The sequence below is a fragment of the Saimiri boliviensis genome, chromosome 13, assembly GCF_048565385.1.
Source record: "Saimiri boliviensis isolate mSaiBol1 chromosome 13, mSaiBol1.pri, whole genome shotgun sequence".
Lineage (NCBI taxonomy): Eukaryota > Metazoa > Chordata > Mammalia > Primates > Cebidae > Saimiri > Saimiri boliviensis.
In genome coordinates, this window is record NC_133461.1 from 74,122,231 (window position 1) to 74,143,379 (window position 21,149).

General features: G+C 47.3%; 1 protein-coding gene across 6 annotated transcripts in view; it reads left to right on the forward strand.

The window, feature by feature from the left end:
• The window catches only part of SLC20A2 (solute carrier family 20 member 2), a 120,783-nt gene that overhangs the window by 86,708 nt on the left and 12,926 nt on the right, over positions 1 to 21,149 (forward strand). For all 6 annotated transcript variants that reach the window (XM_039463344.2, XM_039463345.2, XM_039463346.2 and 3 more), the window contains exons 6-8: positions 10,205 to 10,321; positions 15,054 to 15,257; positions 16,791 to 17,379. In XM_039463344.2, the coding sequence (XP_039319278.1) occupies positions 10,205 to 10,321; positions 15,054 to 15,257; positions 16,791 to 17,379 (910 nt within the window). The remainder of the gene's footprint in view (positions 1 to 10,204; positions 10,322 to 15,053; positions 15,258 to 16,790; positions 17,380 to 21,149) is intronic.

Here is a 21,149-nt window from a genome sequence, read left to right on the forward strand (position 1 = left end):
CTGTTTCTTCAGTATGGGTTATCTCTGCAAATCCAGCTGTGCCATCAGTAATCATGGTGTCTTATTTTGTGTTTTTGGTGATTTAATTTCTCTGCTCTCTACTCTAAATTATTGTGAAGTGGATATTTCTTAGGCTTAGTTTGATTTCTTGCAACCTCTGCTTCCCGGTTTCAAGTGATTCTCCTGCCTAAGCCTCCTGAGTAGTTGTGACTACAGACGCGTGCTACCACGCCCAGCTAATTTTTGTGTTTTTAGTAGAGATAGGGTTTCACCACTTTTCCTCAAATAAAAGTCATTCTTGCACTTCAAAGATTAAGTTCACACTTTGAAAAAATTGTCTTTGAGTTTTTGTTCTTAAAAACATTATTTGCAAGGATTTAAAAAATTAACTTTAGGAAATGAAATGCTTACTTGGGTTGGATACAAGCCTAAGGTTCAATTTTAATGAAAACGTCTTCAGTTGTGTGGGGCCTGGTTTTTGTTCAGTGTTGAAACAGTGAATGCTAAAGTTCATGGCATGCCCCTTTGAACAGTCAAAGCAGGTACCCAGTTAAGCCTCCGGTAGGCACCTTCTAAGGCAGCGTGTGGTCCCAGCCAGCAGCAGCATGTGGAACTTGTCATAATGCAGATTCTGAGGCCTGGCCCTGGACCCACTGATGGGAGACACGGCAGCCCAGTGCTCTGTGCCTTTAATAGGGGAGCCTCGGTGATTCAGACGCATGTTTACAGTTTGAGAACTCCTGCTCTAGGCACGTCTCTTATCAGAAACATGGCTTCCTCATTACAGTTCTCATGGAATGGGCCGCTCCAAAAATTCTAACCCTAACCCTAACCCAACCTTTGCTCACTCTTTTCCACCAGCAAAGGAATTCCCACCTCACCAGCCTGGGTCCTGACTTCCCCAGAGCAGACTGTATGTGAGGACGTGCCTGCCCTGCCTCTGTTGGCCTCCTCCCCCTCCTCCTCTCCTCCCTCCTTTCCTCCTCTATCTCTTCCTCTTACTTTTCATCTTCCCTCTCCATCCTTCTCCTCCTCCTCCATCTCTTCCTCCCTCCATCTCTTCCATCCTCCTCCATCTCTTCTTCCTCCTCCATCTCTTCTTCCTCCTCCTCCATCTCTTCCTCCTCCTCCTCCATCTCTTCCTCCTCCTCCATCTTTCCTCATTCTCCTCCATCTCTTCCTCCTCCTCCATCTCTCCTCCTCCATCTCTTCTTCTTCCTCCTCCATCTCTTCTCTTCCTCCTTCTCTTCTTCCCCTCCTCCATCTCTTCCTCCTCCTCCATCTCTTCCTCCTCCTCCATCTCTTCCTCTTCCTCCATCTCTTCTTCTTCCTCCTCCATCTCTTCCTCCTCCTCCGGCTCTTCCTCCTTCATCTCTTCTTCCTCCTCCTTCCTCTCCTCCCCTCCTCTCTCTCTTTCCTCATTCTCCTCCTCTCTTCTTCTCCTCCTCCATCTCTTCTTGCTTCTTGCCTCTGCATTCTTCTCTCCTTCCTCTCATTCCTTTTTCCCTTTCTTCCCATCTCTCCGATTCTTCTTCTTCCTCTTCCTCCTCTCATTCTTCTCCATCTTCCTCTCCTTCTTCTTCTTCCTCTCATTTCTACACCCTCCATATACACACACACCCCCCCCCCCCCTTCTTCTTCTTCCCTCTCTCCCCCACACGAGCCTACACCACCATCCCCACCTCCTACTCCCAACACACACACCCCCTCCTCCCCACCCCCCACCCCTCTTCCCCCACTCTACTCCTCCTCCATCTCTTCCTCCTCCACCGTCTCATCCCATCTCCTCCATCTCTTCTTCCTCCACCTCCCCACTTCTCCTCCTCCTCCCCCTCCTCCTCCTCCATCTCTTCATCCTCCTCCTCCTCCTCTTCCTCCTCCTCCATCTTCCATCTCTCCTCTCCCCTCTCTTCACCTCCTCCATCTCTTCCTCCTCCTCCTCCTTCTCCTCCTCCATCTCTTCCTCTCCTCCTTCTCTTCCTCCTCCTCCTCTTCTTCCCTCCTCCATCTCTCTCCTCCTCCTTCTCTTCCTCCTCCTCCTCGTCTCCTCCTCCTCCTCCATCTCTTTCTCTTCCTCCTCCTCCATCTCTCCTCCTCCTCCATCTCTTCCTCCTCCTCCATCTCTTCCTCCTCCTCCATCTCTTCCTCTTCCTCCATCTCTTCTTCTTCCTCCTCCATCTCTTCCTCCTCCTCCGGCTCTTCCTCCTCCATCTCTTCCTCCTCCTCCATCTCTTCCTCCTCCTCCGTCTCTTCCTCATTCTCCTCCATCTCTTCTTCCTCCTCCTCCATCTCTTCCTCCTCCTCCATCTCTTCCTCCTCCTCCTTCTCTTCCTCCTCCTCCACTCTCTTCCTCCTCCTCCTCCGTCTCTTCCTCCTCCTCCTCCATCTCTTCCTCCTTCTCCATCTCTTCTTCTTCCTCCTCCATCTCTTCCTCCTCCACCTCCTCCTCCGTCTCTTCCTCCTCCATCTCTTCTTCTTCCTCCTCCATCTCTTCTTCTTCCTCCTCCATCTCTTCTTCTTCCTCCTCCATCTCTTCCTCCTCCTCCATCTCTTCCTCATTCTCCTCCATCTCTTCTTCTTCCTCCTCCATCTCTTCCTCCTCCTCCATCTCTTCCTCCTCCTCCGTCTCTTCCTCATTCTCCTCCATCTCTTCCTCCTCCTCCATCTCTTCCTCCTCCTCCATCTCTTCCTCCTCCTCCGTCTCTTCCTCCTCCTCCTCCGTCTCTTCCTCCTCCTCCTCCATCTCTTCCTCCTTCTCCATCTCTTCTTCTTCCTCCTCCATCTCTTCCTCCTCCTCCTCCGTCTCTTCCTCCTCCCGCTGTTCTTCCTCCAATTGCAGCTGCTTCTGTCCAGTTTTTAGGAAACCAAGACATCAGAACCTCTCAGGCCCCCGGTTGGCTTTGTGAGGACCCCTGCTCTCAGAGGGCCTCTTTCTTCCATGCCGTGATTGTGATGTGCAGGCTGTGGGGAAGCCAGAAATTGCAGCCACGGTGATTCCTAGTCTTGGATTGGGGAAACCCTGGGGTGAGAAGAGTCTCCAGTTATCACCAAGAGCTGGATTCAACACAGGGTCATTTAGATTCACTTTCTTTCCAGAATTATTACAAGTGAACCAACCCTGGTTTGAAAAAGTTGGAACCAGCCAGGCACAGTGGCTCACACCTGCAATCCCAGCACTTGTGGGAGTCAGAGGCAGGCAGATCACCTGAGGTCAGGAGTTTGAGACCAGCCTGGCCAACATGGAGAAACCCTGTCTCTACTAAAAATACAAAAATTAGCCAGGTGTGGTGGTGGGTGCCTGTAGTCCCAGCTACTTGGGAGGCTGAGGCGGGAGAACTGCTTGATCCTGGGAGGTGCAGGCTGCAGTGAGCCAAGATTGAGCTGCTGCATTCCCTGGGCGACAGAGCGAGACTCCATCTCAAAAAAAAAAAGAAAAGAAAAAGAGGCCAGGTGTGGTGGCTCACACCTGTAATTCCAGCACTTTGGGGGACCAAGGCGTGTGGATCGCCTGAGGTCAGGAGTTTGAGACCAGCCTGGCCAACATGGCGAAACCCCGTCTCCACTAAAAATACAAAAATTAGCTGGGCATGATGGCACATGCCTGTAATCCCAGCTACTTGGGAGGCTGAGACAGGAGAATCTCTTGAACTTGGGAGGCTGGTCAGGAGAACCTCTTGAATCTGGGAGGGGGAGGTTGCAGTGATCCCGGATGGCCGCACTGCACTCCAGCCTGGGCAACAGAATGAGACTCTGTCTTACAAAAATAAAATAAACAACAACAACAGCAAAAAACTTGGTAACGTGCAAAAAATCATTTTTTTTAACTTATAGAGCAAATTAATGCTTTGAACATGTTGATCTAGAACAAAAGACAAAGCTCAGTTTATAAGATAAGGCGGCCGGGCGCGGTGGCTCAAGCCTGTAATCCCAGCACTTTGGGAGGCCAAGGCGGGCAGATCACAAGGTCAAGAGATCGAGACCATCCTGGTCAACATGCTGAAACCCCGTCTCTACTAAAAATACAAAAAATTAGCTGGGCATGGTGGCGCGTGCCTGTAATCCCAGCTACTCAGGAGGCTGAGGCAGGAGAATTGCCTGAACCCAGGAGGCGGAGGTTGCGGTGAGCCGAGATCGCGCCATTGCACTGCAGCCTGGGTAACAAGAGCGAAACTCCGTCTCACAAAAAATAAAATAAAATAAAATAAAATAAGGCAAGATATTAGAGCAGTTCTGCAAAGGAGGTAGTGTGTGTGTGTGTGTGTGTGTGTGTGTGTGTACACATGAGTGTGAATGTTTACTGTGAGACGATATCTGTAGCACATTGTTATGTGATCAACAAAAGCACAGAGTAGTATATAGTGGGAATGCTGCTTCTGTTTAAAAAAAAAGGAAAGAAGAAACACAAATGTTCCACATGGTGTCCATGCTTACCTAGAAAATGCCTGGAAAGATACACACCAAATAGTTCCTACTGTCTTGGTGTGAAGTGAGTTGAAGAGGGGAGGATAAGGAGGAAGGTTCATATTTGTACATCATGCAGTTTTGTGGGTACTACTGACATTTTTACAATAAGCGTGGATTATCTATATAATGGAGTTGGGAGAATCTGAGCAGTGAGTCCACAAGAAGGAGTGTTGTAGGGAGGTCATGATGGCTCATGATATAAGGAACCTGATACAGATGAAAGCCTCACTGGTCCTGTCTAAGTTTTGTTTAGAGATCCTTAGTCATGAGTGTTAGCTGTGAAAAACACGAAGTACAACAAGGTAATAACAGTGAAGACTGAGCTTATATAAAAGGTCTATGTCCTTCTTCCTAAGTGGCTAGAATATTTGTCTGATCTTTTGGGGATTTGGAACAGAATTGTAAAGATGGTTGAGGTTAGAGCTAAATCACTGTTCATGGTATCTTTGCTGCTCCGCAAATGAAAGGCGCTTGACATGAAAGGCCATTTAGTGGCTGGAGCGGAGAATGGAGACCCAGAGCTCCCAGCGCTGGTTCCTGGCAGCCACTTTTGGCTGAGTGAACATGAACCACTGAAGCTGTGCCCTGCCATGCTCATCCGCAGGGGGAAATGACAGCCGTGTCTTACTGCCCGCTGAAGGCATAATTGTTTAGAAACAATTTGAGATCCATACCAGGAAGACAATTTAATAGAAAGAATTTTTGTCAAAAATGTTGTGTAGAAGTCAGTCTTGCGTTTTGTTGTTGTTGTTGTTGTTGTTTTGACACGGTATCTTGCTCTGTTGCCAGGCTGGAGTGCAGTGGTGCGATCTCAGCTCACTGCAACCTCTGCCCCCCCGGGTTCAAGCGATTCTCCTGCCTCAGCTTCCTTAGTAGCTGGGACTACAGGCACGCGCCACCATGCCCAGCTAATTTTTTGTATTTTTAGTAGAGACAGGGTTTCACCATGTTGACCAGGATGGTCTCAATCTCTTAACCTCGTGATCCACCCTCCTTAGCCACCCAAAGTGCTGGGATTACAGGCATGAGCCACCATGCCCAGTGAGTTTTTAGGAGAAAAAACGTTTGCCTTGGGTGTGCATTGATTCAGGTGCTATCCTGTGCTGAATCTTGTTTTTTGTTTATTTTTTATTTTTTTATTTTATTTTTTGAGACAGAGTCTCTCTCTTGTTGCTCAGGCTGGAGTGCAGTGGTGCGATCTCAGCTCACTGAAACCTCTGCCTCCCAGGTTCACATGATTCTCCTGCCTCAGCCTCTGGAGTAGCTGCGATTACAGGCACACACCACCACGCCTGGCTAATTTTTTTTTTTTTTTTTTTTTGTATTTTTAGTAGAGATGGGGTTTCACTATGTTGGCCAGGCTGGTCTCAAGCTCCTGACCTCATGATCCACCCGGCTCAGCCTCCCAAAGTGCTAGGCTTACAGGCATGAGCCACCGCACCCAGCCTGAATCTTTGTATTGAATTTTTATCCATGAAACTGGATTTTACAACTGGATTTGGAGATTTGTAACACAGAAAACTGTCGGTTTACTTTTTCACATGCAGGCTTTAAACGTAAATCCTCGTGCTCGTCTAATTCTCTGCTAAATCAACAAACCGCTGGAATACTTTAGTAAGATCCTGTCTGCATTCTGCTCCCCTCCTTACCAACTGTGAACAGCTTCCCCATTTTCCCAGATTCCGTCTCTCTTCTTCCTCCTCTGTGACAAGTTACTCTGTTTCTGCATCACTTCCCCTGGGGGATGTGTTTCTCTCCTGCTTCCCCTGCGGGTTTCTCATGACGAGAAGTGATTTCAGAGTTTTCTGGCTATTTCCCAGGCCACACCAATGATAGAGGCAAAGATACAAAGGGCAGGTGATACTGTCTTGGGTCTAAGCACAAGATGAGGAGTCTCATGCCCAACCTCAGGTTTGCCCCTTTGGTGTTGGTCCTGACACCATCTGGGACCCTACATGACCCTGCTGGGAACCTGGCATAGTCCTAGAAGGAGCCCATCAAGTCACCTTTCTTGACTTCTCTTCTGGACCCTGCTCAGCATGGGGATGATAAAAATATGGCCTGATAGCAAAAATGTTCTCTCATTTTTAAAATATGTATCCAAAAAAAAAAAATGTATCCCATATTGTTTCTCTTTCCCTGTGGTCTGCGGGGTTTGCCTCTCTTAGATCAGTTTAGCTGCAGCAAAGCCAAAAGTAGCACAATTAGCAATTTTATCATCAGTGAAACCACAGAAGAAACAGGGAAACCTCCTGAGGAACCATCCTTTGAAGCTGTGTGTGGGATCGGTGTTGGCGTCAGCTGTTAGGTTGAGGTTGGTAAAGAGCAGTTACCATTTGGGTTGGCAAGAACCGGCTTTGGCACAATCCTTTGCCACATGTAAGAACCACGACATGAAGGTGGACAGCAGACGCTGGGAAGCTTGGCCCCAGACACTATCCAGTGCAGTCTACCAAGGGGTTGCACAGGCGGCTCTCAGCTTTGGGTGCAGGGGCAGCGCCGGTGTGGGATGGGGTGGCTAGATGTGGGTGCAGCGCACAGCAGGGCCGAGTCCACGCCTTCCGATGTAACCAGCGGGGTGGGAGCCCAGCAATTAAGTACCTGTCCTCCTGCAGTGACCTTAGCCATCCCTGAGCTAGGCGAATCTGGGTTTTTGTTTTTAATACTTACATACATTAATTCTGACTATTTGTAGTATTCGCTACCTATTCTATTAATACAACCTCTTACAATTATAAAAAAAAAATTTTTTTTTTCCTAAGATGAGTCTGGCCCTGTCACCCAGGCTGGAGTGCAGTGGTACAATCTTGGCTCACTGCAACCTCAGCCTCCTAGGTTCAAGCGATTTTTTCGCCTCAGCCTCCCAAGAAGCTGGGATTACAGGTGTGTGCCACCATACCCAACTAATTATTTTTTATTTTATTTTTTTTTTGAGACAGAGTCTGGCTCTGTGACCCAGGCTGGAGTACAGTGGTGCAATCTTGTCTCGCCACAACCTCTGCCTCTGAGGTTCAAGGGATTCTCCTGCTTCAGCCTCCCAACTAGCTGGGACTACAGGCACAGCCACCATGCCCAGCTAATTTTTGTATTTTTAGTAGAGACAGGATTTCACCATGTTGGCCAGGCTCGTCTCAAACTCCTGACCTCAGGTGAGCTGCCCACCTCAACCTCCCAAAGTGCTGGGATTACAGGTGTGAGCCAATGCACCCAGCCAAAATGTTTAATAGTACTTTTTTTTTTTTTTGAGGCAGTATCTCATTCTGTTGCCCTCACTGGAGTTGAGTGGTGCTATCATAGCTCACTGCAGCCTCAAACTCCTGGACCTGAGAGATTCTCCCACCTCAGCCTCCCAAGTAGTTGGGACTACAGGCTTGCACCACCACTCCCAGTAATCTTTTTAGTTTTATTTTGTAAAGACAGAGTCTTGTTATGTGGCTCAGGCTGGTCTTGAACTCCTGGCTTCAAGTGATCCCCCAACCTCAGCCTCCCAAAGTGCTGGGATTACAGCCGTAAGCCACCCTGCCCAACCTAATAGTACTTCAGCTGAATAACTTTGTGCTGATTTGTATGTATAAAATGGTCAACAACGTTGCAAAGACTGCAGGTTTATTTTAGAGCAAAGTGTTAGCTAACCCCTTTAGATTTTTTTTTTTTTTTTTTTTTTTTTTAGATGGAATTGCGCTCTTGTTACCCAGGCTAGAGTGCAGTGGCGCAATCTCGGCTCACTGCAACCTCCACCTCCTGGGTTCAAGCAATTCTCCTGCCTCAGCCTCCCGAGTAGCTGGGACTACAGGCACACGCCACCATGCCCAGCTAATTTTCGTATTTTTATTAGAGACAGGGTTTCACCATGTTGACCAGGATGGTCTCGATCTCTTGACCTCATGATCCACCTGCCTCGGGCTCCCAAAGTGCTGGGATTATAGACGTAAGCCACTGTGCCTGTCCCCCTTTAAATTTTTTTAACAAACAAAAGTGCATTTGTATTATATACATGTATTTATTTATTTTTCTTTTTTACATACTTTTTAACCTTTTTTTAGTAAATTCTCTCAGATCCTTATCTTATTATAGATATTTTAAAGTTATCACTATAAAAGTATGTATAATAAAAAGTGAAATTCCCACTCCGATCTCCCGTGTCTCCATATAGAAGTTGGAAACCACTGTTTCTTTCCAGAACTTTTGCCATAGATTCACAGACATGGCAGGAGTGTGGAAGGGGGGATGCTTTATTTTTCAAACATAAATCACCTCATGCTCTGTGTCTATCATACAGCTAGCCTGCGTTACTCATTGAATCTGGGGCCTCTTTCCTTATCACTACATATAGACCTGCCTAATTCTTAAGACTGTCTACAGTAATTATTTCATGTTCTCATAATGACGCATATATTAGTTGTTCTACAAATTCTTACTGTTCAAAATAATGCTGTGGTGAGTATTCTTGCATATGTACCTGTGGGTTCATGTATGAGCATGAGTGTTTAAGCTGTGCACATATGAATGTATGTGAATGTGCCTGTTGTCAACCATTGATAGCAGATGGATAAAATTCAGTGATGAGTGCTGGAGACATCAGTGCTATGAAAAGACGACAATCTCAAACCATGTGCACTTCCACCCTTAGACTGGCTGATGTTATTAGTTAGTGTGCATTATGGGATTTGAATGAAAAGTTTCTCTGCACTGTGATTTCATAAGTTGACGGTTCAAAGAGTCAAGTGTGAAGGTCAGTGGTCTTTTAAAAAACTCTTATTCCTTTGGCCAGGCATGGTGGCTCATGCCTGTAATCCCAGCACTTTGGGAGGTCAAAGCAGGAATGTCCTTTGAGGATAGGAGTTTGAGACCAGCCTGGGCAACATCACAAGGCCTCATCTCTTAAATAAATAAATAAATAAATAAACAAAATCAAACAACAACAAAAATCCTTTTATTTTTCAAACGATTTCAAAGAAGTTCTGTGTATGTGGCCAGGACCCATGTCCGTTTAAAGTAGGGCTGCTGGCTGCTGGTGAACTAGGAGAGGCCTCAGTCGCGGGAGCCAGGCAGCGTCCAGATGGCAGCTTTCTGCCCCAGATGGGTTGGGCTGGGATGGGCATCAGGACGGAAGACAGCTGACTCTTTTCTCAGCCATAGTTGCGCATGCAGCCATTTAGATATGGAAATAATATGTAAATGGCTTTCATCTCAACTTAATATGCTGTTTGTGCCCAGTTGATTGTTTATTTATTTATTTTTGAGATGGAGTCTTGCTCTTTTGCCCAGGCTAGAGTGCAGTGGTGCAATCTCAGCTCACTGAAACCTCCACCTCCCAGTTTCAAGCAGTTCTCCTGCCCCAGCCTCCCAAATAGCTGGGACTACAGGCACGTACCGCCACACCTGGCTGATTTTTATATTTTTAGTAAAGACAGGGTTTCACCATGTTGGCCAGGCTGGTCTTGAACTCCTGACCTCAGGTAATCCTCCCACCTCGGCCTCCCAAAGTGCTGGGATTACATGCCTGGGCCCCAGTTGGTAAAATTTTAATAATTAGCTTACTAATTAGTTTAAGCACATATTCACAAGATACAGGCTTTCTACACCAAAAAGCATAGCATGTTTTTTTTTGGTTCAGAGTTTTATTCACTACAAAATCCAGGTGATTCATTCTCGATTTGGGGAGTGGGAAGTACACTGCTCTGAGGCCTGACCGTCAGAAATTTCCAGTAACAACACTGCTTCTCATTTTCCTTCCCAGTGCTCGGCCTGGTTCTCCCCATGTGGGCCATAGCCCTGATTTCCTCTGGTGTCGCTCTCCTGTTCGCCTTTTTTGTGTGGCTCTTCGTGTGTCCGTGGATGCGGAGGAAAATAACAGGTATGGGGTTTTTGATTCTTCTGATTTACAGAAATGCTCCTGATTCCTGAAATCTCACATATAACGCGCCACGATCCTTACTAACGGAGAAAATGGAAGTGTGGGTGACTCCAAAACATACCACATCTTGTGTCTCTCGGCTCCTGAGCGCTTTGTGGCTCGGACGTTTTCTTGATAACTTGTAACCCAGGTGGGCAGGAAGGTCCCAGCTGCCAGGAGTAACTGGAAGTTAACCGTGGAGTTCAGTTCTGCCAGCCTGTGGGAAAACATTAGCCTTCATGGAAATGCAAACTAACACCACAAGGAGGTTTTGTTTCTCACCCACAAGAATGGCCAAGAGTAAAAGGTTCTAGTAATTCCAAATGTGGGTGAAGAAGTGAAATAATTGGAACTCTCCTAGGTTTATGCTGAAATGTAAAATGATGCAACCACTTTGAAAGTTAGGTTTACAGTTTCTTTATAAAGTTAACCTTATACTTACCATGTGGGCCAGTAATTTTATTCCTAGCTATTTATCCAAAGAAATGAAAACATGCATTCATAAAAAGACTTGTATACAAATCTTTTCATCATAATAGCCCAAACAGGCAAATGGGTAACCAAACTGAGTAAATGCATGTGCTGGACCACCACGCAGCAATAGAGAATGAACTGCTGGAGACCTGACAGCTTAAGGCATCCCACAGCTGTGATACTGAGCAGAAGCCGGTGATCCAGAAGGGCACCTATCCTGCACACTGGCATTTTTCATAATATTTTCATACATTTTCATTTAAAAGTTGTATGGATCTTTCTACTAAATTTAAGAATAGGAAAAATTCATCTGTAGCAACAGAGAGCGCTGATCACCTAGAAAGGGTAGGGGTTGGAAAAGGCAGCTCGGGAACTTATCAGGGACATGAAATTATTTTCATCAGCGAAGGGGCTTTAGGGTCTGACCACTTGCCACAGGTCATCACCTATGTGCTTAAAATGTGTGCATTTTGTTATATGTGTATATATAACCTATAATAATAATTGTATTATTATAGTACCATAATAATGATACTATGGTATAATACAATTTTTATACAAAAACTGTTTAGTACTATCATAATTGTACTAATATGTTATAGTAATCATAACATAAATTACATGTAATGAAACAAAATGAAAATAAAACCAATTTTATTAAAAGGAAAATGATTTTTAAAGAGAAGAATATGGCTTAGGAAGTCAGCCAGGGCTGTTTTCCTATTCCCAGGAACATATTTGAATTCCAAGCCTTGAAGTCACATGCTTTTTACAGGGCTCTCAAAAAAACAGATATTTACATTTGGTCTCAGCATGTACCATAGGGTCACGTTTTAGTATGGATGGATCTGGATTTTATGTTTTGAAGAAGACCAAAATACGTGAGGAGACAGAGCGTGCTCCTAAATTGGAAGACAGTATAGTAGAGATGCCAGTTCTTCTCAGATTCATCTCTAGACTTCAGACAATGTAAATAGAAATTCCAGCAGGATATTTTGTAGATTTAGACAACCCACTTTTAAAGTTCACGTAGAATATCAAAGGAGCTAGATGAGCTGGAATAATTTTGGAAAACAAAAAGTTGGAGGATTCATATTAACTTGGCTTCAAGACTTTTTTTTTTTTTTTTAATTTTTTATTTTGAGACAGGGCTTCACTCTGCTGCCCAGGCTGGAGTGCAATGGCACCATCTCAGCCCACTGCAACCTCCACCTCCCAGGTTCAAGTGATTCTTGTGCCTCAGCCTCCCAAAATAGCTGGGATTACAGGCGCGTGCCATCGTGCCTGGCTAATTTTTATATTTTTAGTGGAGGCAAGGTTTCACCATGTTAGCCAGGCTGTTCTCGAACTCCTGACCTCAGGTGATCCGGCCGCCTCTGCCTCCCAAAGTGCTGGGATCACAGGCATGAGCCACCACACCCAGTTCAAGAATTCTTATGAAGGCACAAGGCAGTGTGAAATTCGGGAAGAGAGAGAGACGCATAGATTAATGGAACAAGAATAGAGTCTATAAATAGACCCACACTAATATAGCAAATGGATTTTTGATGAAGATACAGAAACAGTTCAATGGAGAAAGGACAGTCTTTTCAACAAATGGTTTTGGAGCACTAGACATCCATATGCCAAAATAAGAACCTTCAACTAATCCTTACTTTAAAAATTAACTTAAAGTGCATCATAAATCTAAATATAAAATTTAAAAACAGTAAGACTTTTAGGAAAAAATATAAGGGAAAACTTTTATGACCTTGGGTTGAGAAAATTGTTTAGATATGACACCAAAAACATGATCTGTACAAGAAAAAGTTAGGCCAGGCACGGTGGCTCACACCTGTAATCCCAGAACTTTGAGAGGCTGAGGCGAGCAGATCACCTGAGGTCAGGAGTTTGAGACCAGCCTGACCAATATGGAGAAAGCTGTCTCTACTAAAAATACAAAATTAGTTGGGTGTGCTGGTGCATGCCTGTAATCCCAGCTACTCAAGAGCATGAAGCAGGAGATTCACTTGAACCAGGAGGTGGAAGTTGCATTGAGCTGAGATCGTACCATTGCACTCCAGCCTGGGCAACAAGAGTGAAACTCCATCTCAAAAAAAAAAAAAAAGAAAGATCAAGTTGGTAAGTTGTACTTCATCAAAATTTGAAACTATTGCTCTGTGAGATGTATTATGAACAGAATGGGAGAAAATGTTTGTAAATCCCATACCCGACAAAGGACTTGTATTAAAAATATATAAAGAAATTTTAGAAAGTAAACAACTCAGTCAAAAAATGAGCAAGATAGGCCTGGCACTGTGGCTCACTGCAACCTCCACCTTAGAGGCCTATTACAATCGGCCTGTAATCCCAGCACTTTGGGAGGCTGGGGCGGGCAAATCACGAGGTGAGGAGTTCAAGATCAGCCTGGCCAACATGGTGAAACCCCATCTCTACTAAAAATACAATATTAGTCAGGTATGGTGGCGGGCGCCTATAATCCCAGCTACTTGAGAGGCTGAGTTAGGAGAATCCCTTCAACCTGGGAGACAGGTTGCAGTGAACCGAGATCATGCCACTGCACTCCAGCCTGGGCAAAAAGAGTGAAACTCCATCTCAAAAATAAAAATCTTTAGACACTTCACCAAAGAAGATAGATGGATAGCAGATGAGTCCCTGAAAAAGTGCTCAACATCACTAGTCATCGGGAAGTGCAAATTCACATGACAGTGAGATACTGCTACCACCTACTTAAATGGCTTTTAAAAAATACTGACAGTAGATTGGGTGTGGTGGCTCGCACCTATAATCTCAGCACTTTGGTAGGCCAAGGTGGGTGGATCACGAGGTCAAGAGATCAAGACCATCCTGGCCAAAACGGTGAAACCTCATCTCTACTAAAAATTTAAAAATCAGCTGGGCGTGGTGGCGCATGCTTGTAGTCCCAGCTGCTCAGGAGACTGAGGCAGGAGAATTGCTTGAACCTGGAAGGTGGAGGTTGCAGTGAGCCGAGATCGCTCCACTGCACTCCAGCCTGGGCAACAGAGCAAGACTCCATCTGAAAGATAAATAAAACATTTAAAATTTTTTAAAAAAATAGTAATAGTAAATACTAACAGTACTAAATGCTGTCAGTATTTAGAAGAATGAAGAGCAACTGGAACTCATACACTGCTGGTGGGAATGTCAGATGGAACAGGGAAACTGTTTGGCAACTTCTTAAATGGATAACACTTGCCATAAATATACCCTTAACCACTCATAGATATTTCCCTAGAAAAGTGAAAACTTAAATTCACACAAAAATCTGCACGTGAACGTTTATAGCACCTTTATTTCCAATTACCCAAAACTGGAAACAATCTACATGATCCACAGAATAAACAAACTGTGGTGCCTTTGTACATTTGAATACCACTCAGCAATTAGAGGGAACAAATTATCGATCCATGTAACAATGTGGATGCATTTCAAAGGCATTATGCTGAGTAGAAGCCAGTCTCAAAAGATTACCTATTTTATGATTTTATTTATGTGACTTTATGAAAAAGGAAATTTTTCAGAAATTGAAATTTCTAATTCTGAGGTTAGTTTAAGAAAACAGAAGGCCAGTCCAGGTGGCTATAGATTTACAGAGCATTAGCGCTGGAAGGAACTATGGTATTTGGATCTGGCCCTTTTTCAGTTGTTTTTGCATATGATAACTCAGGCCCTAAATTTCCGTCTTTTCCTCAATTGCTGAATTTTCTAGCTAGAGTTTTCCAGGTAGTTAATTGGACTTTTGACTTCTCTTTTCTTTACTTTTTTTGAGACAGAGTTTCTCTCTGTTGCCCAGGCTGGAGTGCAGTGGGGCAATCTTGGCTTACTGCAACCTCCGCCTCCCGGGTTCAAGTGATTCTCCTGCTTCAGCCTCCTGAGTAGCTGCGATTACAGTTGCCTGCCACCATACCTGGCTGATTTTTGTATTTTTAGTAGAGACGGGGTTTCACCATATTGGCCAGGCTGGTCTCAGACTCCTGACCTCATTATCCGCCCACTTCGGCCTCATAAAGTGCTGGGATTACAGGTGTGAGCCACCATGCCCAGCCTCGACTTTCTTTTCTCTATCTAGCTATAACTTATTTTTTTGGTTTTCAAAGTAAGTGCTAAAGCATAAAGATATAGATTCACTTTTTAGTATTCATGTTTCAATAATATGAGCTCTCTTATAGAATGTTCCATATGACTCTGTTTTCTTTAGGCAAATTACAAAAAGAAGGTGCTTTATCACGCGTATCTGACGAAAGTCTCAGTAAAGTTCAGGAAGCAGAATCCCCAGTATTTAAAGAGCTACCTGGTGCCAAGGCTAATGATGACAGCACCATCCCCCTCACTGGGGCAGCAGGGGAGACGTCAGGGGCCTTGGAAGGCACCTCCACGGGCAGCCACCCTCGGGCTGCATATGGTAAGATGTGCCTGGAGAGCTGGGGTTCTGTGGCGGCACAGACATGTTCCTCCAGGGAGGACCAGCTGGGCCTGGCTGTGGGCAGTCTGGTTTTAATGCACAAAAGCATCCCTTGCTTTTATGATTTGAGAAAACCCAGAGGCTAGGGTGGCCTCAGGAAACCATTCCACAGTCAGCAGAGCAGTCTTAATCTGGGCCTGTGATTTCCTCCAAGAGCAGTTTATAGTGGCGCTGGGGCCACATACCACATGTCTCACCAGAGGGGCTGGGGCCATGCACTGTATGTCTATGCTGCACCCACTCAGTACACATGCAGATCTCCATGCCCTAGGAGTTACCGAATTGCTGAATGCTGGTTAACCCAGCTTACCATGGAAGTTGCAAAGAGGAAGCTAAATTTGTAACCAAGAAGGTGGTCTCGCCATTGAATCACAGAAACCAGAAACCTTAGAAAACGTCCAGACTGGCACAGTGGCTCACGCTTGTAATTCCCAGCACTTTGGGAGGCCAAGGCAGGTGGATCACCTGAGGTCAGGAGTTCGAGACCAGCCTGACTAACATGGTGAAACCTGGTCTCTACTAAAAGTACAAAAATTAGCTGGGCATGGTGGCAGGTGCCTGTAATCCCTGCTACTCGGGAGGCTGAGGCAGGAGAATTGCTTGAACCCGGGAGGTGGAGGTTGCAGTGAGCCAAGATTGCGCCATTGCACTCCAGCCTGGGTAACAGAGCAAGATTCCGTCTCAAAAAAGAAAAGAAAAGAAAAAAGAGAACATCCAGACCATTCTGTGTCCTTTAGACTCTTAATGTTTTATGGACAGTGCCAGGGAAGCACAGCTTTGTCCAAGCCTGCCCCGGTGGCTGCCACCTCTGCAAGGTGGGTTCTGGCACCTGCCTGCCACAGGTATATTCTCAGATGTGGCCCAGAGAAAGCAAATTTGTTTTGCCTGATTTATCTCAGATACTGCCTTTGGCAGTATGACTGACCATTTAAGATGCACCTAGAAAATTAGCCAGGATGATGGTGCACATCTGTATGTAGTCCCAGATGCTTGGGAGGCTGAGGCAGGAGAACCACTTGAGCCCAGGAGTTGGAGTGAGCTATGATTGCACCACTGCACTCCAGCCTGGGTGACATAGCTGAGATTCTGCCTCCAAAGACAAAACCGAAACAGAAGCAGCTGGAATATCCACCTCACATGAAGTGGGTTTTGTCTTATGTATGAAGTTTTTCTAAGATGAATTTCTTAGTGCCAAGTGCCCTAGTAATTTCTGGAAGACACTTTTTAGGAGAAGTTAACATGTTTTGAAAATACCACATTATTAGTTTTGCCCTTTTGTTGTATGTTTTCACGTTTATTATTTTTTTAATGGTAACCATAGTACGTGTCCTTTACGGCCAACTTAGAAAAGATAGTGTATGTTAATAAGTCATCCCCAGCCTTCCAGAGATAAGTGCCATGAAACAGTGGGGAGTGTTTCCTTACTTTATATTGGCAAGGCTGGAAAATGAGACCTTCTCTAACCCTTTTCAGGAAGGGCCCTGTCCATGACCCATGGCTCTGTGAAATCGCCTGTCTCTAACGGCACCTTCGGCTTCGACGGCCACACCAGGAGCGACGGTCACGTGTACCACACCGTGCACAAAGACTCGGGGCTCTACAAAGACCTGCTGCATAAAATCCACATCGACAGGGGCCCCGAGGAGAAGCCAGCCCAGGAGAGCAGCTACCGGCTGCTGCGCCGGAACAACAGCTACACCTGCTACACGGCGGCCATCTGCGGGCTGCCGGTGCACACCACCTTCCGAGCCGCGGACTCGTCGGCCCCGGAGGACAGCGAGAAGTTGGTGGGCGACACCGTGTCCTACTCCAAGAAGAGGCTGCGCTACGACAGCTACTCGAGCTACTGCAACGCGGTGGCGGAGGCGGAGATCGAGGCGGAGGAGGGCGGAGTGGAGATGAAGCTGGCGTCGGAGCTGGCCGACCCGGATCAGCCGCGGGAGGACCCTGCGGAGGAGGAGAAGGAGGAGAAGGACGCGCCCGAGGTGCACCTCCTGTTCCATTTCCTGCAGGTCCTCACCGCCTGTTTTGGGTCCTTTGCTCACGGCGGCAATGATGTGAGGTGGGTGCATTCATTCGTTCATTCAGCAAGGGTCCCGGAGGCTCCGCCAGGCGCCAGCGCTGTGCGAGTGCCGGGATCCAGCCGTGAATGGCACCGATGGAAGCCCCTGCCTGGGGTAGGGCGCGCAGGCGGTGGACAGACCCATAAGTCAGCGTTGCGTACGGGACCGCGACAGCATTAGCAGGAAAGTAAAGTAGACGCAGGGCAGGAGCTGCAGGGGTGGCCGTGCGACCTGGGCTACTCAGGGAAGGGCGGGCCAGTGACAGAGCTGCAGGGATGGTCACGTGGCGTCCGCAGGAAGGAAAATGGCAGGTACAGGGGCTTGAGGCAGACACACACCTCTGCCCTCCAGGATGAGCTAGGAGGTCGCGCAAGGGGCCGAGCGGAGACCGTGCGTCTGCAGTTCGTGGATGCAGAGCGCGTGGCTAGTGGACACAGGAAGGTCTCACCCCAAGAGGGGAGCCGTGGAGCTGTGAGCTGGGGCCACGCAGGGTACGTTTGACAGGGGCACTGGCTTTTGGGCGATGGGCTGGACGTGGATGTGAGAGAAGAAGGAAAGAGGCTGATGCCGGACCGGAGCCGTGGCCTCGGCAAAGGCAAGAGTGGAGCTGCCGCCTTTTAGGGACGACGCAGGCCCTGGACACGGCCAGTGCGCTATGCTGCTGTTCAGGCTGAGCAGGCAGCGGGCATGTGCGCCCGAGTTCAGGTCAGGCCAGGCTGGGTGCAGAGCAGGTGATTTGGCTGGAGGACTGATGGGGCAAGCAGCAGGAGGCAGAGCACCCGGACTGAGGAAACAGCAAGAAAGAAGGTATGCCAAACCAGGACGTGAGGAGAACTCACTAGGAGGTGATTTTATTTAAATTATTATTTCTTTTATAACGGAGTCTTGCTCTGTTCCCCAGCCTGGAGTGCAGTGGTGTGATCTCAGCTCACTGCAACCTCCTCCCCCCAACTTCAAGTGATTCTCCTGTCTCAGCCTCCCAAAGCAGCTGGGACTACAGGAGTGTGCCACCGCGCCCAGCTAATTTTTGTATTTTTAGTAGAGACAGGGTTTCCCATGTTGGCCAGGCTGGTCTTGAACTCCTGAACTCAGGTGATCCACCAGCCTTGGCCTCCCTAAGTGCTGGAATTACAGGCATGAGCCACCGCGCCTGGCCATCCTTCAGTAGCATCTTTAACCCCAGTGAGAAGGCTCCGCCCCACTCATGGGCTCTAGTTCTCCCCACTGAATGGCGCAGCCGCTGGAGCTGCCGCCAGAGCCTGCAGGTCACTCCACATATAATGTCACAGACATCCTGCAAATAAGTGTGTAGGGACAGGGGCGGATATGACTCTCTAACCTTGACCCCACCCGCCCCACCCCACGCCCAGGCCCAGATGTAGGAAGCAGGGCAGCCTCCTAGGGCCCGAGAGCCCCAAGTTTGGGTCTCTGCTGTCTTCCTACAGCTGTGTAGACAAGTCACTTGCTTTTCTGAAGTCTCAGTTTCCCAATCTGTAAAATAGGGGAAAACAATTCCTAACCCTTCAGGCTTCCCCTGCGTAATGTGATGAGAATGGTGCTCCCAACTCGCTTGGTTTCTGTGCGTTTCTGCTCGTGGTCATGGTCAGCCCACTGACGTTTCAGGGGACCCTGCTGTTGTCATCTTCTGTTGCAAGCAGTGACTCCCCGTGGGCCGCGCACGCTGCCTCCCCACGTGCAGCTGCGTCTCTGCTCTTCATAAAAGAAATCTCGCTGCAGACGAGTGCACCTTTTATTCTGCTCAGCATCACATGGGCATTTCTGTGGTATTTTATTTGGTGTTTTCTTGGACACAGCGTGCTCTGTCCTATGTTAGTAACTTGGTCTGCCCCCACGCTGTCCCACTTCCTCCTCCTCAGCAAGCATTCTTTACAGAAGGCCTGGTACTGGCAGAGCGCTAGGAACTGGGTCCCTGTCCATTAGGAGTTTAAACACAGGGAGATGAGAAAAACATATCCATGGAAAAGTAACAACACAGCCTCACATTCACGCATTCAAACACACTCACATGTGTGCTCACACGGGCACACACACACATGTACTCACACACAACAGTGTTTCAGTTCAAAGAAAGCAACTAGGCAGTGGCTGCTCAGGGTGATTGTAGAATTCCGAGCAGTTGCTTGCAGCATGGGGACTGTTCTGGCTTTGGAGCAGGGAGGGCGTCTGGTAAAAGCACCATTCTAGAAGCCATCTGAGTGAGAAGAGGTGTCCATGCATTCAGCACGAGGCTGAGCCCCGAGGCCTCAGCACTGAGCTGCAGTGGCCTATCCCACCCTCCCTCTAACACCCCTCTAAGCCAGGGGCGGGCATCTGTCAGAAATGGAATCTGACAGGGTCACACAGAGAGACCGAAACCGACTTGGAAGCCAGTTCCAGTGACTCAGTGACACCCGGTCTACACAGCTCGCTGCGGGAGGAGAAAAGAGGCAGGGAAGCTCTTAAGAGCACCTTGGAGTCTCATGGGCTCTGGGGGCCTGACAGACATGATCAATGTAGGCACACACGGCAAGAGGGCCTGAAGGAGCCTGGGCCGTGCCCACTCTGCCACCTCAGAGGTGGAACCCTGGCCTCGGTTTCCTTGTCAGTAAGACGGGAGCCACAGTGCCCGCTGTGCAGGGTGGCTGTGGAGATGGATGCTTAGCAAAATATGGCACCCCATAGTATGGGGCCTGACAGTCTGTCCAAAACTGGCAGCTCATGTTAGCAGTACCAGCAGCAGGGGGTGACAGAGAAAATGGAAATTTGAGGAAAAAAGGAGAAAAAATGAACTTGGTTGTTGTGTTGTGAACTTGGTTGTTTAAAAAATTAATTTTGGCCAGGCGCAGTGGCTCACCACACCTGTAATCCCAGCACTTTGAGAGGCCGACGTGGGTGGATCATTTGAGGTCAGGAGTTCAAGATCAGCCTGGCCAACATGGTGAAACCCCACCTCTACTAAAAATATTTAGTTGGGTGTGGTGGTGCGTGCCTGTAGTCCTAGCTACTGGGGAAGCTGAGGCAGGAGAATCCCTTGAACTCCAGAGGTGGAGGTTGCAGTGATCTGAGATCTCGCCACTGCACTCCAGCCTGGGCGACAGAGCAAGACTCTGTCTCAAAAAAAAAGACAAATTAAATTAATTTAATAGGCTGGGCATGGTGGTTCATGCCTGTAGTCTCAGCACTTTGGGAGGCCAAGGTGGACAGATCATCTAAGGTTGGGTGTTCAAGACCAGCCTAGCCTGGACAACATGGTGAAACCCCACCTCTACTAAAAATACAAAAAATAGCTGGGCCTGGTGGTGGGCCCCTGTGGTCCCAGTTACTCGGGAGGATGCGGCAGGAGAATCGCTTCAACCCAGGAGGCAGAGGTTGCAGTGAGCCGAGATTGGACCACTGCACTCCAGCCTGGGCAACAGAGGAAGATTCTGTCTCATTATGATAATAATAATAATAACAAATTACACACCTATTAGGATGGTTGCCATTTTTAAAAAAAAGTAACAAGTGTTGTCAAGGACAGAGAAATTGTTACCCTGCGTGCTGTTACTGGGAAGTAAAATGGTGTAACCACTATGGAAACCAGGATGGAGGCACCTCAGAAAATTAAACAGACCTCCCACCTCCCCCATGACCCAGCATTCCTGCTTCTGGGTATACATCCAGAAAAATTGAAAACAGTTTCTCAAAGAGACATTTGTACCCTATGTTCAAAGCACCACTATTCGCAATAGGCAAGAGGGGAGAGCAACCCAGATGTCCACTGGCAGGT